The sequence below is a fragment of the Musa acuminata genome, chromosome BXJ1-8 (genome assembly GCF_036884655.1).
Source record: "Musa acuminata AAA Group cultivar baxijiao chromosome BXJ1-8, Cavendish_Baxijiao_AAA, whole genome shotgun sequence".
Lineage (NCBI taxonomy): Eukaryota > Viridiplantae > Streptophyta > Magnoliopsida > Zingiberales > Musaceae > Musa > Musa acuminata.
Genome location: NC_088334.1, coordinates 11,002,085 through 11,022,332, shown reverse-complemented (window position 1 = coordinate 11,022,332; position 20,248 = coordinate 11,002,085). Strand labels below are relative to the sequence as shown.

At 39.4% G+C, this 20,248-nt stretch overlaps 3 protein-coding genes across 3 annotated transcripts; 1 reads left to right on the top strand and 2 right to left on the bottom strand.

Annotated features, from left to right (window-relative positions):
• The first annotated feature begins 632 nt into the window (after positions 1 to 632).
• LOC135587502 (pentatricopeptide repeat-containing protein At2g22410, mitochondrial-like) lies at positions 633 to 3,141 on the top strand. The gene is made up of 2 exons (XM_065078997.1): positions 633 to 2,256; positions 2,330 to 3,141. The coding sequence occupies exons 1-2, from the start codon at positions 776 to 778 to the stop codon at positions 2,478 to 2,480; spliced, it is 1,632 nt and encodes a 543-aa protein (XP_064935069.1). The 5' UTR covers positions 633 to 775; the 3' UTR covers positions 2,481 to 3,141.
• On the bottom strand, positions 2,729 to 6,880 carry LOC135587503 (bifunctional nitrilase/nitrile hydratase NIT4A-like). Its single transcript, XM_065078999.1, has 5 exons — positions 6,546 to 6,880; positions 5,501 to 5,680; positions 4,970 to 5,263; positions 3,576 to 3,857; positions 2,729 to 3,067 (listed from the first exon to the last, which is right to left on the bottom strand). Exons 1-5 carry the CDS (start codon positions 6,682 to 6,684, stop codon positions 2,919 to 2,921), a joined length of 1,044 nt encoding a protein of 347 aa, XP_064935071.1. The 5' UTR covers positions 6,685 to 6,880; the 3' UTR covers positions 2,729 to 2,918.
• A 517-nt stretch (positions 6,881 to 7,397) lies between these two features.
• On the bottom strand, positions 7,398 to 19,817 carry LOC103994491 (proteasome subunit alpha type-2-A). Its single transcript, XM_065079000.1, has 11 exons — positions 19,632 to 19,817; positions 19,443 to 19,519; positions 17,782 to 17,846; positions 14,769 to 14,815; positions 13,138 to 13,213; positions 10,937 to 11,004; positions 10,396 to 10,465; positions 10,135 to 10,220; positions 8,933 to 8,995; positions 8,787 to 8,852; positions 7,398 to 7,770 (listed from the first exon to the last, which is right to left on the bottom strand). Exons 1-11 carry the CDS (start codon positions 19,670 to 19,672, stop codon positions 7,722 to 7,724), a joined length of 708 nt encoding a protein of 235 aa, XP_064935072.1. The 5' UTR covers positions 19,673 to 19,817; the 3' UTR covers positions 7,398 to 7,721.
• Between the last annotated feature and the right edge of the window lie 431 nt (positions 19,818 to 20,248).

Sequence of the window (20,248 nt, the reverse complement as noted above, 5' to 3'; positions counted from 1 at the left end):
GGAGCAAGCACTCTTGCATCCTCAAAGAAGAGTGACTGGAATGACCACATATTTGAACTATCGATCAGCAATTTGCAAGCAGCAGCGTAGTATACATACAGTCAGGTCGGTCGCGGTATGATGTTTTCACATCTTATGCATTCCATGGCACAAACATCTGCTGCTACCATATATGGTAGTTCAGGAAGAGACCTGTTTTGTAGTCTCTGAATCAAAGGGATCTCTGTAGCTCAAATATCAAAGTGTTAGATGAATGAATCATTGTCGTTTTTATGAAATCTGAACTCGCTCTTTGCAGGACATTTTAAATCTATTTTTCTTGATGAGTTACCTCTTGCTTCTGTGTGCATTTGCTGGTAAGCTGGATCAAACTGGAGCTCCTACTCCTTCCTGGTTTGACATGCACGGCGATCTCCCTTGTCGTCTTCAATCTCACGTTGCGACGACGACTCCTCGCGTATCCTCTGCCTTTTCAATCGACGAGATAAGTACGTTTGGTGTTCTTCAGCTTTGTGCCACAGAAAACAGGTGATCTCTGAGTGCAGTCCAATATGTGTCACATGCCGCCCATGACATCTTACAGTTGCTTCTCATATTCCAGTAGGAGATCACCGATTCGGAGGGATGGAAGATTGATGTGTTGGCTCGGTTGATTCCATAAATCGAACAGGCTCCATCAAATCACAAGGGCCAGAATCCAGATCGACGGTGATAAGTCGTTCGTTCCAACCCACTAAGGAATTCTCAGCCGTCGGCTCCCTAAGCCAGCCGCCTCATGCATCTCCGCTCCCCCAGTCTCCGACACCTCGAGCGAGCCCACGCTCGCCTCCTCAAGCTCGACCCGTCCCTCTCCTCCTCCACCGCCGGCACTCTCCTCTCCCATTACCCCCTCGCCGCTCATGGCGGCGCCTCCTACGCCAAATCCCTCTTCTCTCAATTCCTTCGAACCTCGGTTCTCCACTGGAACACCGTTATTCGAGGCCTCTCCTCTGGCGAGAACCCTCACGAAGCCATCCGTGTCTTCCGTTCCATGCTCCGCGGAGGCTTTCTACCCAACAACTTCACGTACCCGTTCCTTCTCAAGGCATGCGCAGCGTGCGCGTCGGAATCGTACGGTTGCGCCGCGCATGCGCGAATCGTGAAGACCGGGCTGGAGCTCGATCCTTACATACAGAGTGCCTTGATTCATGCGTACTCCGAGAGTAAGGATCTTGGCGCCGCTCGCCGGGTGTTCGACCAGTGCGACGACCGGGAGACCGTCTGCCGGAATGCGATGATCGACGGGTACGTCAAAGCCGGAGAGTTGGCCCTCGCGCGGGGCGTCTTCGATAGGATGGAGCGCAAGGATGTTGTCTCGTGGAACACGATGATTAATGGTTGTGCGATTCTGGGGGACTTGAGCGAGGCGCGAAAGCTGTTCGCCGGAATGCCCCAGAGGAATGTGGCTTCCTGGAATTCCATGCTCGCCGCTCACGCGAAATGCGGGGATGTCGAGGGGGCTCGCAGGGTGTTCGCCGAGATGCCGAAGCGCGACATCATCTCGTGGAACACGATGTTGGCGTGTCTAGCGCAAAGCGGGTGCTCCGAAGAAGCTCTTGCGCTATTCGATGAGATGAGGCGCACCGACGAGAAGCCGACCGACGCGACGATGGTGAGCTTGTTATCAGCCTGCACGCACTCGGGAGCTTTGGATCAAGGGGAGCAACTCCACGCATCCATGGAAGAGCACAAGATAAAGCTCAATACCATCCTGAGCACCGCTTTGGTAGACATGTACGCCAAGTGCGGAAGCATATCACGCGCAGCGGAGATCTTCTACGCCATCGAGCAAAAGGATCTGCTTGCATGGAACGCAATCATCGGCGGAATGGCCATCCACGGACGTGCTGATGAAGCGCTTCAGATGTTTGATGAAATGACCAAGAGCGGCGTGAGGCCGGACGACATCACGTTCGTGATGGTTCTCACCGCCTGTAGTCACGCGGGAATGGTGAAAGAAGGCAGGCGGATGCTGAGCTGCATGAAGGATAGCCATGGAATCGATCCGAAGCTGGAGCACTATGGATGCGTCATCGATCTCTTGGCACGCGCGGGCTTGTTCGAGGAGGCAGCGGAGCTTACAAGAGCGATGCCGATGGAGCCCAGCGCGCCTGCCTTGGGGGCTCTGCTTGGTGGGTGCAGGATTCACAGGAACAGCGAGGTTGCAGATGGTGTTGGCAGACACCTTCTTCACCTTCAACCGGGGCACAGCGGCCGGTAACTCCACATATATTGTGATGTGGATTCTCATAATGCTGGTTTAGATGATCCTATCAATTTTGTTCGACAGGTACGTCCTGCTATCCAACATCTACGCGACAGCCGGTCGCTGGGATGATGCCAAGGAAGTCAGAGGCAGGATGCTGATAAATGGAGTAGCCAAGACGCCTGGTATGAGCATGATAGAACCCAATGGCACACCAAGTTCTGCCTCAAGCTGATGGAGATAAAACAAAGGAAGACGAGGAGGAGGAGCAAGCGGTGTCTGTGCATGGTGAGAAGTTGACCATTGCTTTCGGGGCTCTTGAAAACGAGCTCCGAGGCTGCCATTACCGTCATCAAGAAGCAGCTCAGAGTATGCAGTGATTGCCATGGTGTTGGCAAGCTGATCTCAAAGGTTCAAGGAAGAGGGGCAGGAGCATACTTGAAGCTCAATCCAAGATGCAGTGGTAGTAAAACATCGATCGGCTGACAGAAGAAAAGTCTGCTTCAAATTTAAATGTACACAACATTGGGTCAACAGAACGTTCAGAGCTAAATAGTCTTCTGCACAAAAGACGATATGAATCGGTTGCCACTATAAAATACACAATCTGAAAGGATAAAGATTGCAACCACTTACAGTGGTGGTCTGCAGATTACAGAAAACATAAGTGGTGTCATTTCTGTGTGCTTTCAGTCTTCTCAGCAGATGTGAAGGAGACCGGGTTCTGTGGATCTTCTTTCACAGTCAGGCTCAGCACCTCAGGCCTCGAGTAGTGTCCAACCACATCGAAAACAAACTTGGCTCGCACGATTTCTCCAAGATCTACATATCATGTGGTAAGAGACTTATCTTTTGTTTAGATGCAAGGTAATGAAAATATGGAGTACAGAATTCAACTGTTGAGTTTTCACAGGTAAAGGACCATTCCTAACTATCCCCATTTCATTGCATCATTCATCCTGCGCAAGATGTGGAATATAGATTGCGGATGTTATAAGCTATATTTTTCCACATGAATTAATATGCAGATCTAGGTTGTGAAGGTTGATTTTCATATACTTACATGTCTTTCACATTTTACTTCTGTTTGCAACTGCAAAGTTTCATTTTCCTTGTCTGAACAAATCAAATGTTATATATGCTATTTTTTTCTGCATGAATTAATATGCAGATCTAGGTCTGAAAGTTTGCTTTTCGTATACCTTCATGTTTTCACGATCTACTTCATCTGAACAAATCCAGGTCAAAATGTGCAAATATCTTTTAATTCATGGCCTCATTCCAGATGACAAAATGTTCAAGTGTTATCTTTAAGCAGTAATTTTCATACCTAGATCCGCTGAGATGAGGGCCTCTCCTTCGTAGTTGGGACCAGCCAAGACTGCACCTGATGGTGAAACGATGACGCTTCCTCCAGCACACACAACAGAATCCATCGATGGTTCTTCCTCTGCACCTGCAAAGACATAGTCAGGTGGTGGAGGATAGTCCTTTCTCCTGCAAAACTGGTTTGCGGACAGCACAAAGCAGCCACCCTCAAGAGCAATATGCACCATGGAAGCTTGCCAAACATCCCTGGCATCTGCTGTGGGAGCACAATATATTTCGACGCCTGCAGAACAATGGTACAGGCAACAGTAAAGGATTTGTTTCTTCTTTCTTTTCTTTTTTCCTTCTACAAAAGCACACCATCTGATTGATGGATTATTAATAAAATAAAATCGTTTATCAATGTTAAACGCAGTATAAGCATATCCCATCAACAAATGCAAAAAATGACCACCAAATGACACTACGTCAAGACAAATGAAATGCATGCTGAAAATGTTTAACAATCATAAGAAAGATCTTCGAAGAGATTCTTTTCCACACTAAAATCTATATTGCAAAAGCATCAAGCCTTGTCCCCCTTTTGTGAACTCATATTTGATAAACAATCATAAGCAAGCCACAAATATCTACATTTTACAGACCCCTGCCAGCCAAAAGCCAACATACTGGAAGGCAACACAGCATTCAAATATATATGAGTTGAAAGCATTCTCATGGCTCCTTCATTCTTTGATGTCTATCACAACAAATAAAGATAATTTACCTATCATCCTCAATCAGTCAACTTCATTGTACATCTTCTAGCTTCATTGTACATATAAGCAAAACACTTTGTTTGTTTATTTTCGTCTTTTCTTCTACCTTCATTGTACATCTAGTCATGATATTGACCTAGAGCCATCTAAAACTCCCTTTATATTTCACATTACAAAAGGGTCACAACTTTTATTGGGTATGAACATCACAATTTTATTTTATTTTTTATGTTTAGTTGAATATTTAATGATTCTGGCAATGTATAAGTGTCTAATCTAATAACTTTACCATTAGTTGAAGCTCTTGCTTAAGTTTGTTAGACAAGTTTCATATATCAGTTCGAGCAAAAATGAAGATAGATTCCTTGCCTAAATTACATCAGTTCAAGTTTGTGCCCTTACACTGGTTTAAAATAACCTAAAAAACACAATAGAATCCAACTCCTTTCTTGGCCAAATGGGAAGGAACTAGAGCTTTACAGATATTCCAGTATATGGCCGATCATCCAAATAAGTAAAACATGCCAGAGAAATAAAACATTCAACACATCTTGGAGGATATTCAGCAAAATAAAAATGAAATGGCATTCAGGATAGTCATTCCATTGGAATATAAAACATATCTGGAGAAACTTACCTTTACCATACAATGCCGTTCTCAGAAGTGGCATTCTATTTTCCCAGCATATAAGTGCACCTATCTTTCCCATAGGCGTTTCAAAAACTGGAATAGTTGATCCATCTCCAAAGCCCCATATTATACGTTCTAGTGCTGTAGGCATGAGTTTGCGGTGTTTTCCGAGGTATTGACCCTGAGGATCAAAGAAAAGGACCGTACAATAAAGTGTATATCCAGCCCTCTCAATGACACCCATGACCAGAAAGATCTTATACTTCCCGGCCAATGCTGCCAAGCGATCAACCTCAGGGCCTGCATACTTCACATTGTCAGAATCAGACAACCATATGGCTAAAAGCTTTCATGAAAATCCATCCTACGAATTCGCAAAAAACAATGGCTAGAAAAAGGCCATCATCCGTTCACATGATCTACATCTTGTAAACCATGATCTACATGCCAAAAGTATATCAAATATTAACATGTCAACAATCTCTAGTCGTTTTTATTTCATATATCAAATGGCATCCACATAGTAATAGATGATACCAGGCACATCAATTGCAGCAGCATGATACTTCCGAAATTCCTCCTGTCCCTTGGCTGAACGGCTACCTATAGCGACACCATATGTAGAACCACGAGGATATCCGCCAATGAATGCTTCAGGGAAAACAACCAACTGTGACCCATATGAAGCAGCTTCTGCAACCAGCCTCTCTGCCTTATCTGCAAGAGATTATGCCAGAATCAGCAACAGGAACTCAAGAAGGGCAAAAGAAAAAAAAAATTGCTTCCATTTGATGGATACAAAATCAAAGTTAGGATTGGCATAATCATCTATTAAATCATACAGGCTAAGCAATGTAGCACAGAGACATTCTCAAGATCATGTGTAGCCAGCCCTTAATAGAGATTTTCAGCACATAAACTGATACTAATCCAAAATTATACATTCCTCTATGATTTCACTTGGTGCTTAATGCGCTGTGCTATACACCTAATGACTGATCTTACAAGACAAATGTGAAAACAACGAATCTGGCTAATTTAAAATTAAATTTTGGAAGTAGAAGTTGGTAAAAGAAATCCTGTCGATCCCTCCTTGTCTGTCCTCCTTTTTCAAATGACCTCAAGAAATTTCTGCAGTCCTACGAAAAAGGCAACAGTTGGCAAATCAGTCAGCGTGCTCTATAGAAGAGGACTTGGCTCCACATCCACACTGCAGAACTGTTTTGCAACCCTATAATAGAGATGAAAATGCTATAAAACCCTCTAATCTCACAGTCCCCTTACAAGCATATCTATGGTTCAAGATCTCACATCCTCTTCACCACGCTTTGATTTGTACCTTGTATTATGTTTACATCCAATTTCGAGAATTCATGTATCACACGGAGCAAAGGGGAACATCAACAATAACGATTGGGGTTCGATCATTGCAACGATTTGTACCCGCGGAGTTCACGACGAAATGCAAAGCGCTCCATAAACAGCTAAAAGCAGCGGACAAGAAATCAAGAACCGCTTCATCTCCAAGTCAAAAGCGCCACAGAAGACCAAAAAGAATCACGAGATGCAGCATAAAAGTTACCAAGGGTGGCGGGGGTGTCGTAGAAGACGGTGGAGGCCTGCACGACGGTGGCGCGGACGGTGGAGGAGGGATCGGAGCCTCCCATGTCGACCTCCGCGATCAGAGGGGATCCGACGGCGGAGGACGGGACCAAAGCCATCTGGGAAGAGGGGGATGACCTACTTGCCGTAGCCGTGCTTCTTGCGGAGGTAGTCCACGACGAACTCGTCGCGGGCGAGCTGGGGGTCGACGTTGGCGTACGAGAGGTGGGCTCCAGCGGCGAAGACGGAAACGCTGGTGGCGGCTATCTGCTTCGGAGTGGAGAGCTAACACCAACCCATCCAAGCACACCGCAACCGTCGTTTCAACACGTAGGCACCAACCAGATGCTTCTTCTCAACCACGTGCGGACCACGTGGTGCTTCAACGTGTTGTGGGTTAGGCGCCGTCGTCCAACAACTTCGACGATCAGCGCTTGAATTCCATCTTGTCGTTTACGCTGCTCAAACCGTCCACTTTTCTTTTCTTCGTGGGAACGACGAATTCTTCACATCATTATCTTCCTCGAGGACTGTTTCGAGAATTTGGTCAGACTTAGGCTGGTACATATCGACATTTGTGCTCCCATCGGGCGACGATTGCATACCAGTGTTTCGTCTGCAATATCTGCTAATACATCTGGTTCTACCAGATTTTGAAGGAGATTTTTCATCCAAATGCCTCTGTGTCTGTCTCTAAAATGAGGTTAGAGGTCATCAATGATGAGTACCACTCGTACTCGGACAAATAGTTAAGATAAGAAGAAATTTATAAGATTTAAGATTTTATCTAGAAAACAATGAATAATCACGAGTTCACTGCAGTGACCAGCGATGATGTTAAACATGTTTTAATTAGCTATATGAAATTTATCAAAGCCAAAATTACAAGATCTACTCTCACGCGTAACCCACATCTATATAGAAATAAATTGAAATTTTTGCACATGACGGAGCTAAAAATTCCGAGCACATTGAGGCACACGGCACGACATTTGAATCGGATCATAACAAATAACTGCTGTCTCACATCAAATGACGATCACGGTTAAATTCGGGAACATCTCAAGACAAGAGCATCGACAGGCATTAAAATCCTAGCGGCTGGGAAAGGGAGCAACTGCATATTATGTGGGTGGGCAATATGAAACAAAGACAACTACTCCACCTCCGCCAAATAATCATCAATTTCAGCTGGTGTAAGTACTCTGCAACACAGAAGATATCAGATCATATACATGACACGTAACAAGGAGGCCCAAGGGAGTTATCCTTTGACAGATGTGACGCATTATCCCTTTTTATGAAATCACATAATAACATACTATTTTTAAGAAAAAAAATTTCAATGATGCTTTGTACGTAAGTTGTTTCTTGAATCTGTAACGCATCTCATAAGAACAATCACCATGATAAATTAACCCTAGAGGTAAAATTCAAACGGTTAATGCTAAAAGACTTGACCCATCCAATGGTGTTTATAATCTTGGCTACGGTCAACAAACTTGGTGTCTATATAGATGTCAGGCTAGGAAAATTGGATGTGACAAGTATCCATAAATTTGTTAGAAGATGCAAAACAAGTAGGTTAGGGGAATAATGTCAAGGACAATTTTACTGATTGAATGGCAAGGATGCACTTTGCAGTGTCTGCAGATCAAGCAATAGGAATCAACAAAACTAACAGGGAAAGAAAACCTTTAACCCATACAGCATTATATTCTTGCAAGTGAGCAAAAATGGGCAGATTTGGGAGTGGAACATGAATTGATTCAAAATTTGACTAAGATCACCAGCCCTAAATATGTAATTGCCCCAAGTAATTAAATCTTTTTAGCTTCTTAACTAAGATATCATTATTAACTTCATAAACCATTCATCCTAATCAGCAATTAGTTAGTAATTCCTATAATAAAACAATAATATCTTATTTGAGGATATTAAGATAGAAAACATTAATTAATTGTTGACTAAAACTTCTAATAAGGGTAGATGGTTTAGGAAATAAATAAAAATATCTTAGTTAACAAAAAAGAATTAATTAATTAGGAAGATTGAAAAGAGACCAGTATCACCATAACCATCTGGATTTTTCAATGCAACAAAGTAAAAAGTATGAAAATAACACTTATAAGCAATTAGTTTTTCATATTAAAAAAGTTTAATTCTATAATTGAGGAGCTAATTTAACCATAATACATATGCTACAGCTTCAATGTAGTACCTGAACTTTCGGTCAGCACCCACTATTCCAATTTCAATGTTCTTGCCAGAGATCTGCCCTTGAAATCTACAAGGGTTACAAGAAATATATTATATGATGATCAAGGTATGCATGAGCTTCAGAGTAAGATTACAATGAAATGATACCCTTCTTTTAGAGTCAAGATGGCAGTGTGGACAGCATCATCAAGCTCCATATCATCAGTGTACCTGAAAAAGACAAGATAAGATATTTAATCAGCTAGAGAAAAGTATGTTCAAAGGGAAAAATCCCACCCCCAAGGAAAGAGACAAACTCAAGGATTGATTATCGCACAGCTATCATCCATCATAAACCAGTGAAATGTGTATATCAAGTAGTCTCAGAATCTCTGCCAAATTCATCCTTTGGGATAAGAGCCAATGTCTATCCAGCATGTTTGTCTTAGCATCCTATATGGAAACTTGTTATATATTGAATCATACATTACCTTTCCAAGTCTTAACAAGCACTAGAGAGTATTCCTCAATCACATGAGTCTAAAGTGCAAAATAATTAGGTAGGATATTCTTACCGGCCAAACTAACCTTTTGGCCTCATAGCAAATTCTTTTAGAACCTGAATTTGCACTGATTAAAAGATCTCCACTGATTACAAAATATCAAGTTAGGCAAACAGCCCACCATCAAATTCTGCTAAAACATGGTCACATTTACTTGACTTATGAATTATGTTTTATATGGACGAGAGAGGTTCTGATGATATTTAAAAATATTGAAAAATAAATGTAGGTGTTTTGCTGAGAAAACAGCAATTAATAGATAGATTTGGAGAATCAAGTAAAGAACCTAAGAGATACAGTACAAGGCCAATATAAAATGATTAAATTTAATTCAAATGCATCTCTAATTATAAATGAAAAATCTCTTTGGTTATATAGGCTTAATCACGACTATAGCCTTAACAAAACAAGGACCCTAAAAAGGAAAAACTTATGGAGCAAAGACTTCTGTTTCAAGGAAGTTGGAATTTCACAAAATTCCAGCTAAAAACAAGTGTCTTCCATATGGATGTCTATTTATCAAGTGACTTCCATTCCAAGGGTCACATCAAGAGTTACATAGAAATTACAAGAGGTGGTGCAAACAGTGGTCTCCAATCTCACAGTCAAGTGCCAACGTAGAAGTGGAATGGTAAAGACCATGCCATTTATGGAAGGCAATCAAAAACTTCAAAAGAAGTACTATCTAGCAGCACTAAGACCAAATAAAAATCGAAGCAAAAAAATATTTATCAGCAAGAGGCACAAACTAATTGACCAGAATCATCAAAATTCAAGAAGTTGTGACTAATAAAATATCATAGGTACCTCTTCTCAAGAAATGTTTTAGCATTAGAGACATTCTTCCCCATTGCTGAAGCCTTCCATGAAAAGTATGAACCAGATGGATCGACCTGTCAAAAGATAGTTGAAAAAACCAAAATTCTATGACCCTCTGAAACCTCATATATAAAATTAAATTAATCATTAGCAGTACAGAAGCTGACAATTAGAAGTTGCACAATCACATAATATTATACCAAAATAAACAATATAGAATAGAAACAATTCAGAAATGCTAATGCATACCTGATACAGTTGTGGACCATTGTCATCATATCCAGCAACCAGCAGAGAAACTCCAAATGGTCTTACACCACTATAATCAACAAAAGATTGGAAAGAGGAAGCAAAATGAAAATAATACCTTAGCTAAATTAGAAATGAGCCATTAAATGATATGAATCCCACATTAATTATTACTTAATGTACTTTATATTTTGGCATATACTATGTTATTTGCCTTTTAGCAAAGGTTGCTAAGAAATAAGAAAGGTTAGAGAACGAGAAAAGTGGAGCTGCTAGTGGAACTCAAAGAAAGAATGAGAAGGTGCATGATCCTACAATTCTCCTAGAAACATAAGCATGTAGCAATAACCTTCCTAAATTAGCCAGTGAACTAAAAAGAAGAGAGCAATATCTACCTAATGCTCAGTAGCATTACAAATCAATTTTGTAATCAATTGAAATTTGCCAAATCTCAGTTGTGTCCTAATCTAAGCATCAAAATCAATTTATATTTTATAATGCTTGTTTTTTCAATCAAGAACAAGTAAGTCTGAAACAATACCCAGATTGTGTAAACTCCTGCATAACAGCTGCAGTTTCTCTTACAAGTTGAGTTACGGGAATAGGCTCCTGCGATCACAAAAAATATGTAATCACTTCCTAAGTGGGCAATAGACCACATGAACATATATGGCATCTAAAGTAGACAAGAAGAACAGAATGACAGATTTAAATTAAAAAACAATCTTTCAGATGCATCAGACCTTAATAAGAACACAATACCATAATAAAGCATTAAAATATTGTATGGTTGAAGGATGGTCACCTTCAGGAGCTACACTAAGCAAGAATTTTTAGATAATAGGATAACAGTATTTCTAGAATGCATGAGCAACTAGAAATCACAAAAAACAACCCCTCTGAGGAAAGCTACCTGATAATCATCTTCGGATTCTTTAAGAAAAAAGTCAAACCATTTTGTAAATATGAACACCAATGAAAGTCTGGCAGTGGACGTGGAGAGGAAGAGGAGGAGAAAGAATATGAGGAGGTCCGGAGGCAACAGGCAGAGGTGGGTGAGGCAGACTGGACTGCCTTAAAAGCAGTTGATACCCTAATAGACACCAGTTGGAATGAATCGGTTCAGGCAAAATTTGCATTCTTTGATAATTGCTTATGCACATCTTAAGCTAACATTTAAATATATAAAGGAGAATCAGAAAAGAATTTAGACAGGCGAAATTGAGATCCCTCCAACTGCTTAAAATAAGTTCAAGTGATATCTCGTGTGATCCCTCCAATACTTAAAATAAGTCCAAGTGAGAAGTCATCCTAGGAAAGGTGGTAGCTCATATTGTAAAGACAAACTACCAGCTACCTAATTATTTAATGGATCCCTCTACCAACATCTTGTATCATGACACCATCAAGGAACTGATATCCCATACTTCATTAGTTGCAGCTGTTTATTTCAAAATTGTCCATAGACTGAGACCGATCACTGCTGGTGCAAATATATGGTATCAGGTCAAGATGGGTTCAGGTGCCACATACTCAAAGAGATATCAGATAGGGGAATTGGGTAATGAAACAAGACCGGACCTTATAAATTTTACTTTTGGGTCAGGTACAATTATGGGTGGTTAGAACGTATCAGACTTAAAGCACGTGTGGCCCAACAGTAGATTAAAAAGCAAGAAGAAAATTAATACAAATTCTAGCATGATATGCAATTTTGTAAATAGCAAAAGTCCAAAAGACTGAATAAATTTGTTACACATTAAATTAAATTATTTGATCTTTAATGACAAAATGCCTAAATAAAGCAATCAGAAATAAAGTGAAAAGCAAATATGGTCCAATAATAGAACTAAAAAGCATGGCATGAAACAATTTTGATATACAACCAAAAATTTCTAGGAATGTCACTATGTATATATAACGGACTAGGATTTAGCAGAGACACATATAGAAATTTTATATAAAGTTAAAATAGACAGTATGCATACTTTGTTATTGGTAAATTAAATGAGGTCCAAAATGGGTCCATGTTTGAGCACCAAATCACACCCATGACTGGCCCTATTTCCCTAATAGGTCCATATGTTATCCATATGACCCGTATGTTGTCCATATGAGCAACAAATACACCTATACCCGTGTGTTATTCATACCACCAAAAAGTTCAGGTAGGATCTAATGAAGGTAACAGTACCACCACTGCTGATTCGCCCCCTCATCCACCAGGCATTTACTAAATTTGGGATACCACAGATAGTTCAGATAGCATGGATCCAACTTTAATAGAAAACTCAGATCAGACACATCAATCACCCGTCAGATGATAGAATATAACTATTTAGGGCCACTGATTGGATCTCCACCCACATTATCTCAATCAGAGGTCATGCCGTCAGATCCAACAAAAACTAGTATAACATCAGGTGAAGGGGCTACCAAAGTTAGGTAACAAAAAGGACTTCCGTTAACATCTGGATAACAAAAAGCACTTTCTTAACTTTAGAGAAGATAGATGTGGACCAAAAATGGATTTGATAAATGACTAGCATACATTTCTTGTTAAAAAATAAACTACCAAATGTCGCATCTATAGATATTGCAGTTCTAATTGGATCCATGAAGGACCAAAATATCCTTAGTCAATCAGTAAAAGATAAAATTACGTCCAGAAGCATCTTGTAATTGTAGAAAATAATCAAAAACATCTCTGAAGAATGAAGGTGAAAGGCTTAAACAAGATACCTTATAAAGTCGAAAATATTGTTGTGCTTGTTTTCTGCTTTTTCTCACTAGAACACGAGAATCTGGGCCCATTCCACTGTAACAAAAGAAGCAAAACATAAGTGGCATTGAAGTTAAAAATGGATGAACAAAAATTCAGCATATGGGGACAATAGCTTGTTAGCTTTTTGTCTTAGTGAAAAACCAAAGAGGAGATAAATGCAAGCAGTAGCATATACAAGAATCGACTTCATTTCTTCTACAAGCTACACACTAATTTTACATAAGTGAGCAATAAGATTATTTTACTATTTTAAGCATCTGGTGCAGCTCAGTTTCTCAAATGGTACATCTGGCAGAGACATATTACAAGTGCTAACTAACTTTTCCAGTACTACAACTTGCTAGATGTGCAGCATATTCCAATATGTGGTAGTAAATTACATTTTACATGGTTCAGCATCGTAATGTGCTTAATCAGGCGTGACATTATAAATACCGCATGTTCATTTTCTAGTTTGGTTGAAGATAACAAGGCAAAGTCTACCCATCGACCACCAGTCACCAATTTTACTAATGTCTAATTTAACTAAACTTGATAACAATGACAATTAGTCTTTGCTTCAAATAAGAACCACAACAAAGAAGCCCCTGTGAAAGATGGGTGATAGATGAGGCAATCTCATTATGTGTTCCTATCAAGGTATGCAATTTCGAATAATACCGCCCGGTGTGGGCGGTACATACCGGTCCGTCAGCTTATCGATACATGAACGACCCGTTATAGTGCAGAACGAAAAAAAAAATTTATATATATATAAACTATATATATATATAGTTTATATATCAGCGACGTCGCTTTTTTCAGCAACGTCGCCTTATATATAAAGAATATATATATATATATATATATATATATATATATATATATATATATATATATATATATATATATATATATATATATAAACTCGACGACGTCGCGTCGCATGGGAGAAGGAAAAGGTGACATCGCCAAGGCGATGCGACGTCGGCTTTATAATATTATATATATATATATATATATATATATATATATATATATATATATATATATATACCGAGCGATATATCGAACGGTATACCGCTCGGTATACAGTTTCGTACAATACCGAGCGAACGTCAAAACTCCGGTACGGTACGAAATTGCATACCTTGGTTCCTATAAAATCCATTGATCATTGACAATTAAAAAGATAAACAATGATAAAATATAGATTAGACAAACACGTAGAATTACATTACATATTTTACTTTCATATTCATGAAAATATTAGATACACATGATAAAATGACCCACAGGGAAATGTTTAAAATTGACATAATATTTAAATATTCCATTATTTCCAAGAACAAAACACTTTTAGAGAGTCAACTGGAAATCATTTATCCATGAAAACAGGTCTTTAAAAAAAAAAATAGCATGCTACAATCTGATAGCCACAAGTAAAAAAAAATACAGAAGTCACTTCAGCATAGACAAACTTATTTACATGCTAAGAACATTATGCATAAAAAAACAAAGACCAAATTTTAATTCACAAGTAACTGCAAAAACATCTGAGATCATATCAGAACAAAGCTTCAAAAGAATGGCAAAACATATTGCTCACCTGTAGACAACTCCAATATTTGTTGTCATAAGCTGAATCTTCTGGACCTACAATTTGAAAAAAAAAACCGAATGAACTATCTTCATATCTAAATGTATGAAAAGATACAACAAAAATGGTAATCTATGCAAAGAATAAAAAATATTATGAAAGAACATGTTGAAAAGAAATTAAGTAAAGAATAGATACATAAAAATAATTTAAGAATAAATGGAGTTTCAACTTAAAAATATCCAAATATCAGAATGTATGCTCATTTACAACCGCTAGCATGCTAAAACTGATTTTTAAAAAAACCAAAGAGCATGAATGAAGTTTGGCAATGCCAACTAACCTGGACATCGAATATTTAAACATAACAACCATTAAATAATACAGCAAACAGTTTAAACAGTGTTTGTGATGGAAATATGTGTAAATCTAACACATACAAAATTCATGGAGCATACGAGCTTTAGGGATATTTTGCAATTAGAGGAAATCTCCAAAGTTCCACGAGAGCCCAAAATAAAGAGAGTTCAATACAGGTGTCAATAAAAAAAAAACACTCCATTGCATTCAAGCTTGCATCTAGTAGTTACAAAAAGAAAAAAATTGTATGCTTAACTCTCTGGTATTTATGCCTGAGATGATAATTGCTCACTATAGCAAGGCTTATTTTTTTAGTCTTTTCTAGAATTGTTACATGTCTGGGAGAATTCTATGGACATGCTACTTGGAGGAATGAGCTCAAAATGCAACAAAATGGTAGCTTCCCTACACATTGGTTAGGGTACCAGATATTATGAATTTGCACAGCTAGGAATTTAGTAACACATTTAGAGAGACAATTATAAAGCTTTGTTGAATCTTCCATGAAACCTAAGTTTTGATGTGAGCATTAAAGTTCACCCACCAATCTTAGGAAATGGCTTAGCTATTGATGATGATCTAAATACTATGACATAGATAATTATTTTTTAGGAAAATAATGTCTAGCTACAAATTACAAAAACAATTAAACAAATTCAAGAAGAATCATCAATTCAATATATATTAGAAGTCCTATTAGTCAAAATCATGCATAGCAACTAGATATAAGACAGATGCCTTTGAACAGCATTCCAAAATGTTGATGCAATGAAAACGTATCAGTTAGGGCTGCTGTGTAGAAACAAGACTGGTAAGTAAAAGGTGAAGGAAAATATTGAAAGCTGCATGAGAGGAAAACAAAGAGACAAGGAATGGTAAACAATTGTTTAAGAAGGGCAATCAAAATTATATATCATCACCAGATCCAAGACAGATCTGTCTTCATGCAGTACTCCAGAGTTTTAATTACAGGAAAGCCAACAAGAGGGGAAGAACTGATCAGAATCATGAGGCCATGATCAAACAAGCTGACATAACTATGCAATTCTCAATTCATGTTTCTTTTTATAACATAAGCATACAACTGGATGGATGCACCACAAGTTTACTTCAACTAGAACCACACTTGGTTTCCAAAAAGGAAACCTGTTGCTAAAAGTATATCCATCTTATCTTATGTCATCCAAACAAATCTGCATATTAACCTCTAATTAAGGAATTATGACATCCAATAGAATATCAATGAATTGGACTCCACATTAAATCTAAAGTCTTATTACTAATAAAAAATATGATGAATCTTGAGCCTAAATCAGTGATTTAAAAAACGCTAGGCGCCAAGGTCCAAAAACGCCCGAGGCGCTAGGCGCTCGCCCGAGCGAAGCGAGGCGTTAAAATATAAAAATATATAATATAATTAATAAATATAATTATTTAAAAATATTAAAATATAAAAATATATAATATAATTAATAAAAATTAATAACATTAAAATCAAAATAATATATTATTAATCTATTAACAGTATTGAAAATTAATCATTTCAAAATTCAAATAAACTTAATATTAAGAGTATAGTGTATACTAAGCTTGACGGAGAAACGAGGAAGCAGCGGCGAGCGGTGGCAGCGGCAACGGCAGCGGCAGCGGGGAAGGGAAAGGGAGCGGGAGGCGCGAGCAGCGGGAGGGCTCGCGGGAGTCGCGAGTAGCGGGAAGGCTCGCGAGAGGGCTCGCGGGAGGCGCGAGCAGCGGTAGGGCTCGCGGGAGGGCTCGCGGGAGGCGCGAGCAGCGGGAGGGCTCGCGGGAGTCGCGAGCAGCGGGAAGGCGCACGGGAGGGCTCGCGGGAGGTGCGAGCAGCTGGAGGGCTCGCGGGAGGCGCGAGCAGCGGGTGGCATGAGCAGCGACGGCGACGAGCAGCGGCAGCGGGAGCAGGAGCGACGAGCAGCGAGATCGGGAGCGGCAGCGGGTTAGGGTTGGGTAAGGGTTATATCGGTTTAGTTGGTTTGATTGAACCAACTAACAACCGAACCAGACCTAAAATCCTGGTTCGATCACTTGGTTTACCCAGGCGCTCGCCCGAAGCGCCCAGCGCCTGGGCTCGGGTGAGCGCCCAGGCGGCGCCTGTTTGAAGCGCGCTACCTGGGACATTAGCGAGGCGCTCGGGCCTCGCCTCACCTCGCCCGAGCGCCTAGGCGAGCGCCCGAGCGCCTAGGCGAGTGCCCGAGCGCCTCTTTCAATCACTGGCCTAAATACAATAAAAATGGAAAATCCAATCTAGATTGACTTATGTGACAATCCAAAAACCTAAACAAAACTCAAATTAAGACCACCATTACCATGCCGCATCACCTTCTGCCCATGCATGGATGCAGTGTCAGCATAAAAACCCTCACCTGACCATAATTGCACTAACTCGATCTGACACGCAATGTTTGTATTGAAGACATTAGAACCCACAGATAAATTACATTAATCTCCAGTTTCATCCTTGACTAGTTTATCAACTAGCCAAAATAGTCACAACTAGGATTGCTAAACAGAGAACATCTGTCCACATTATAATATCAAAAACCAACAGCAAATGCAACTTTCAAAGTGAAGTGTTATGTTCAAAAACGCAATATCTTAGGAGAAGAATAATGAGCTACTGATAGAGGTTTACTGATGTCTCATCCACCAAAATGGAAGGAAGCTTCTTCTCAGTAGCAATAACAACACCATTGGCCGCTGCAGTCATTAGAAAACAAATATCAAGAATTGTTCTATTCAAGTGTATTCCAAAAGACAAGCTTGCATGACTGTTGCACAATAGCCGGTAACTAAGTGCATTGACGACCATTTTGTGATGGAAACAATGTAGATATTGATTGTTTGAGGTTTAATATTGTGAGGTCCAACAAGGGTAGAATAAAAAAAATTGAGTTTACAGATAACTCAAATGGTTCAGTACTGATAACTTGGCCTTGAGCATTTTTAATCATATGGCAAGGTCCATTGCATATCATAGGAGCAATGATTTTCTGAAATTGTAAAAATGATATTAGAGCAACTTTGCATAGCCCTCTCAGTTGACTCAACAAAGGATAACAACTAAGCATACCTACAACAACATGGTGAGGAGACGTTTAAGTTTACCTGGGCTACATGTGATCTCCTAACAAGGATGTCCTGGGTTAAGTGGGAGAGGGTGAGACATTGCTAACCCCACATCGGTAAAGAAGAAAAACATGGACAATAACTTAAATGGTCTAATGCTACAACTCAAGCTAAAACAATTTTATAAGTGAGGGTACTCTGGCCATATAAACTATTAGACTATTTTACTCATGACAAGAACAATGGTTAAAATGATCTTCATCAGATAGCTGACACTAAGAATTATACTACATAAACAGATGAAAAAGGAACGGTTTAAAAATGAAAGTGTGTTCTTCATGCGAATGATGAGAATAAACATGACCTAAAAAATAAACGTATTATGAAGGTGAAGCATGACAAAAGTTGTATACTAAAGAAATGATAAGTTTTTTGCATCTTTTATATTGAATCTACATCTAAGACAAGTCCTAAAGGTAAAACATTACTTTTAAAAGGAGAAGGCAAAGAAGTGTCAATTCTTTCCAATCGCTCCATACAAAAAAAAAAAATCTTCTCATAGAGTGCATCAGATTTTTATTTACTAATCCAAAAATTTGAGATCACATCCAACTAAATGTCATATCAAAATTGATCACCCAACTTAACTGTAATTACCCCATTTAAGCAGCATACTGCTGCCAGAAACACTGGACAAATCAGTTTTTTATTGAGCCTGGTAGTCTAAAGATGTAAAATCATTTCCAACTTCATGTCAGAGAGTAGTTATCACAAAATCATCACATGTGACCACTAATTAAGGCCATCAAGCATCTCTGTACGTACCAATATAGATTATCTGTATATGCCAAAAGTTCTTCATGATAAATCCTATAATGTCACTGACAAAAGCAGCAAGTTTTTCCAAATTCTTAATACTTGTAAGATTTTCACAACTTTCAATCACATGCATACCAGCTAACAAGGTTTCCATCAATCAGATAATTTCTGCAATCAATGTCTTGCCATAAACACAGAAATTTTTGTGTTCTTTAAATTTGTAATTTCAACCAAGGGCACTCTTGAACAGACTCAATACTCATTCGGCAAATTATTCATGAAACGGTTACTCATCAGTCCAACCATGTGTGAGATAGCCCTAGGTTCTAATCTTGAACCGTTGATTCAAATCGGACAGTGCCCATAACGTAGAGAAAAGAATAGAGAGGTACATATCAGATTGCATACCTTTGATCCCAAGGGAGGTCTGACCAGATCCGACCGCCGTTAAGGCGTGCTCGATTTGAACCAGTTTCCCCGTAGGGCTGCATGCCGGCGGATCGAACAAGAGGGGTGAATAAAAGAATTCAAGAAGATGGAGGCGTAAGGGTTTTGGAGCATGTAGGGGCTCGAGAAAGGAAGAATCGGCAAGACTACCTGAAGGTGGTGAGGGAGAAGGAGTACTGGCTGTCGCCCATCTCCGGCGTTCCGATTGCGGGCTGCAGGAGCGATACAGCGAGGGAAGCGACGAGCGAGCGATCTGTTTTGAGGAAAAGAGAAGCGGCTTCAAAAAGAAGACTGAACCCTTGCGCAAGCAAACAGGAGGGCTGTTGGGGAAAATGCAAAACGTTTGTCGCTTAATAAGTTCCAATTACACATTATTATCATATTTAGAGCTTCTTAACATTTCGATCTTTTGATTTAAAAAATTTATATTATAATTTTTATAATTATAAAAATAAATTATTTAATTTTATTTATTTTAACGTCATCGATTTTACTGATAAAAGATATAATGACAACATATACAAAAATAATATAAAAACTATTGATAACAATATAATTTTGACATCTCAATTACGTTTTCTTTTATTATGCTCTAATTAAAACTTCCTAGTCGATTGTTGCGGTGATGGTGGATGACGATGTCGTTGAGAGTCACGAGTGGCTATTGTAGTAATGGTTGATAAGAATAACCTGGTTGACGTTACCCGATGTTGATATGAACATTGACGATCGAGGCAGGGGTGATGGCCATTGATGGTAGTGGAGCT

Bases quoted from the DNA above. Each gene is read 5' to 3' on its own strand.
- LOC135587502 (XM_065078997.1), top strand. From the start codon at position 776: ATGCATCTCCGCTCCCCCAGTCTCCGACACCTCGAGCGAGCCCACGCT. The intron at 2,257-2,329 runs GTAACTCCACAT...TTTGTTCGACAG, and splicing joins CAACCGGGGCACAGCGGCCG to GTACGTCCTGCTATCCAACA.
- LOC103994491 (XM_065079000.1), bottom strand. From the start codon at position 19,672: ATGGGCGACAGCCAGTACTCCTTCTCCCTCACCACCTTCAG. The intron at 17,847-19,442 runs GTATGCAATCTG...TAATGACTGCAG, and splicing joins GACCTCCCTTGGGATCAAAG to CGGCCAATGGTGTTGTTATT. The intron at 13,214-14,768 runs GTGAGCAATATG...CTTTTGTTACAG, and splicing joins AATATTGGAGTTGTCTACAG to TGGAATGGGCCCAGATTCTC.
- LOC135587503 (XM_065078999.1), bottom strand. From the start codon at position 6,684: ATGGCTTTGGTCCCGTCCTCCGCCGTCGGATCCCCTCTGATCGCGGAG. The intron at 5,264-5,500 runs GTATCATCTATT...TGAAGTATGCAG, and splicing joins TGCTGCAATTGATGTGCCTG to GCCCTGAGGTTGATCGCTTG. The intron at 3,858-4,969 runs GTAAGTTTCTCC...ATTGTTCTGCAG, and splicing joins AACGGCATTGTATGGTAAAG to GCGTCGAAATATATTGTGCT.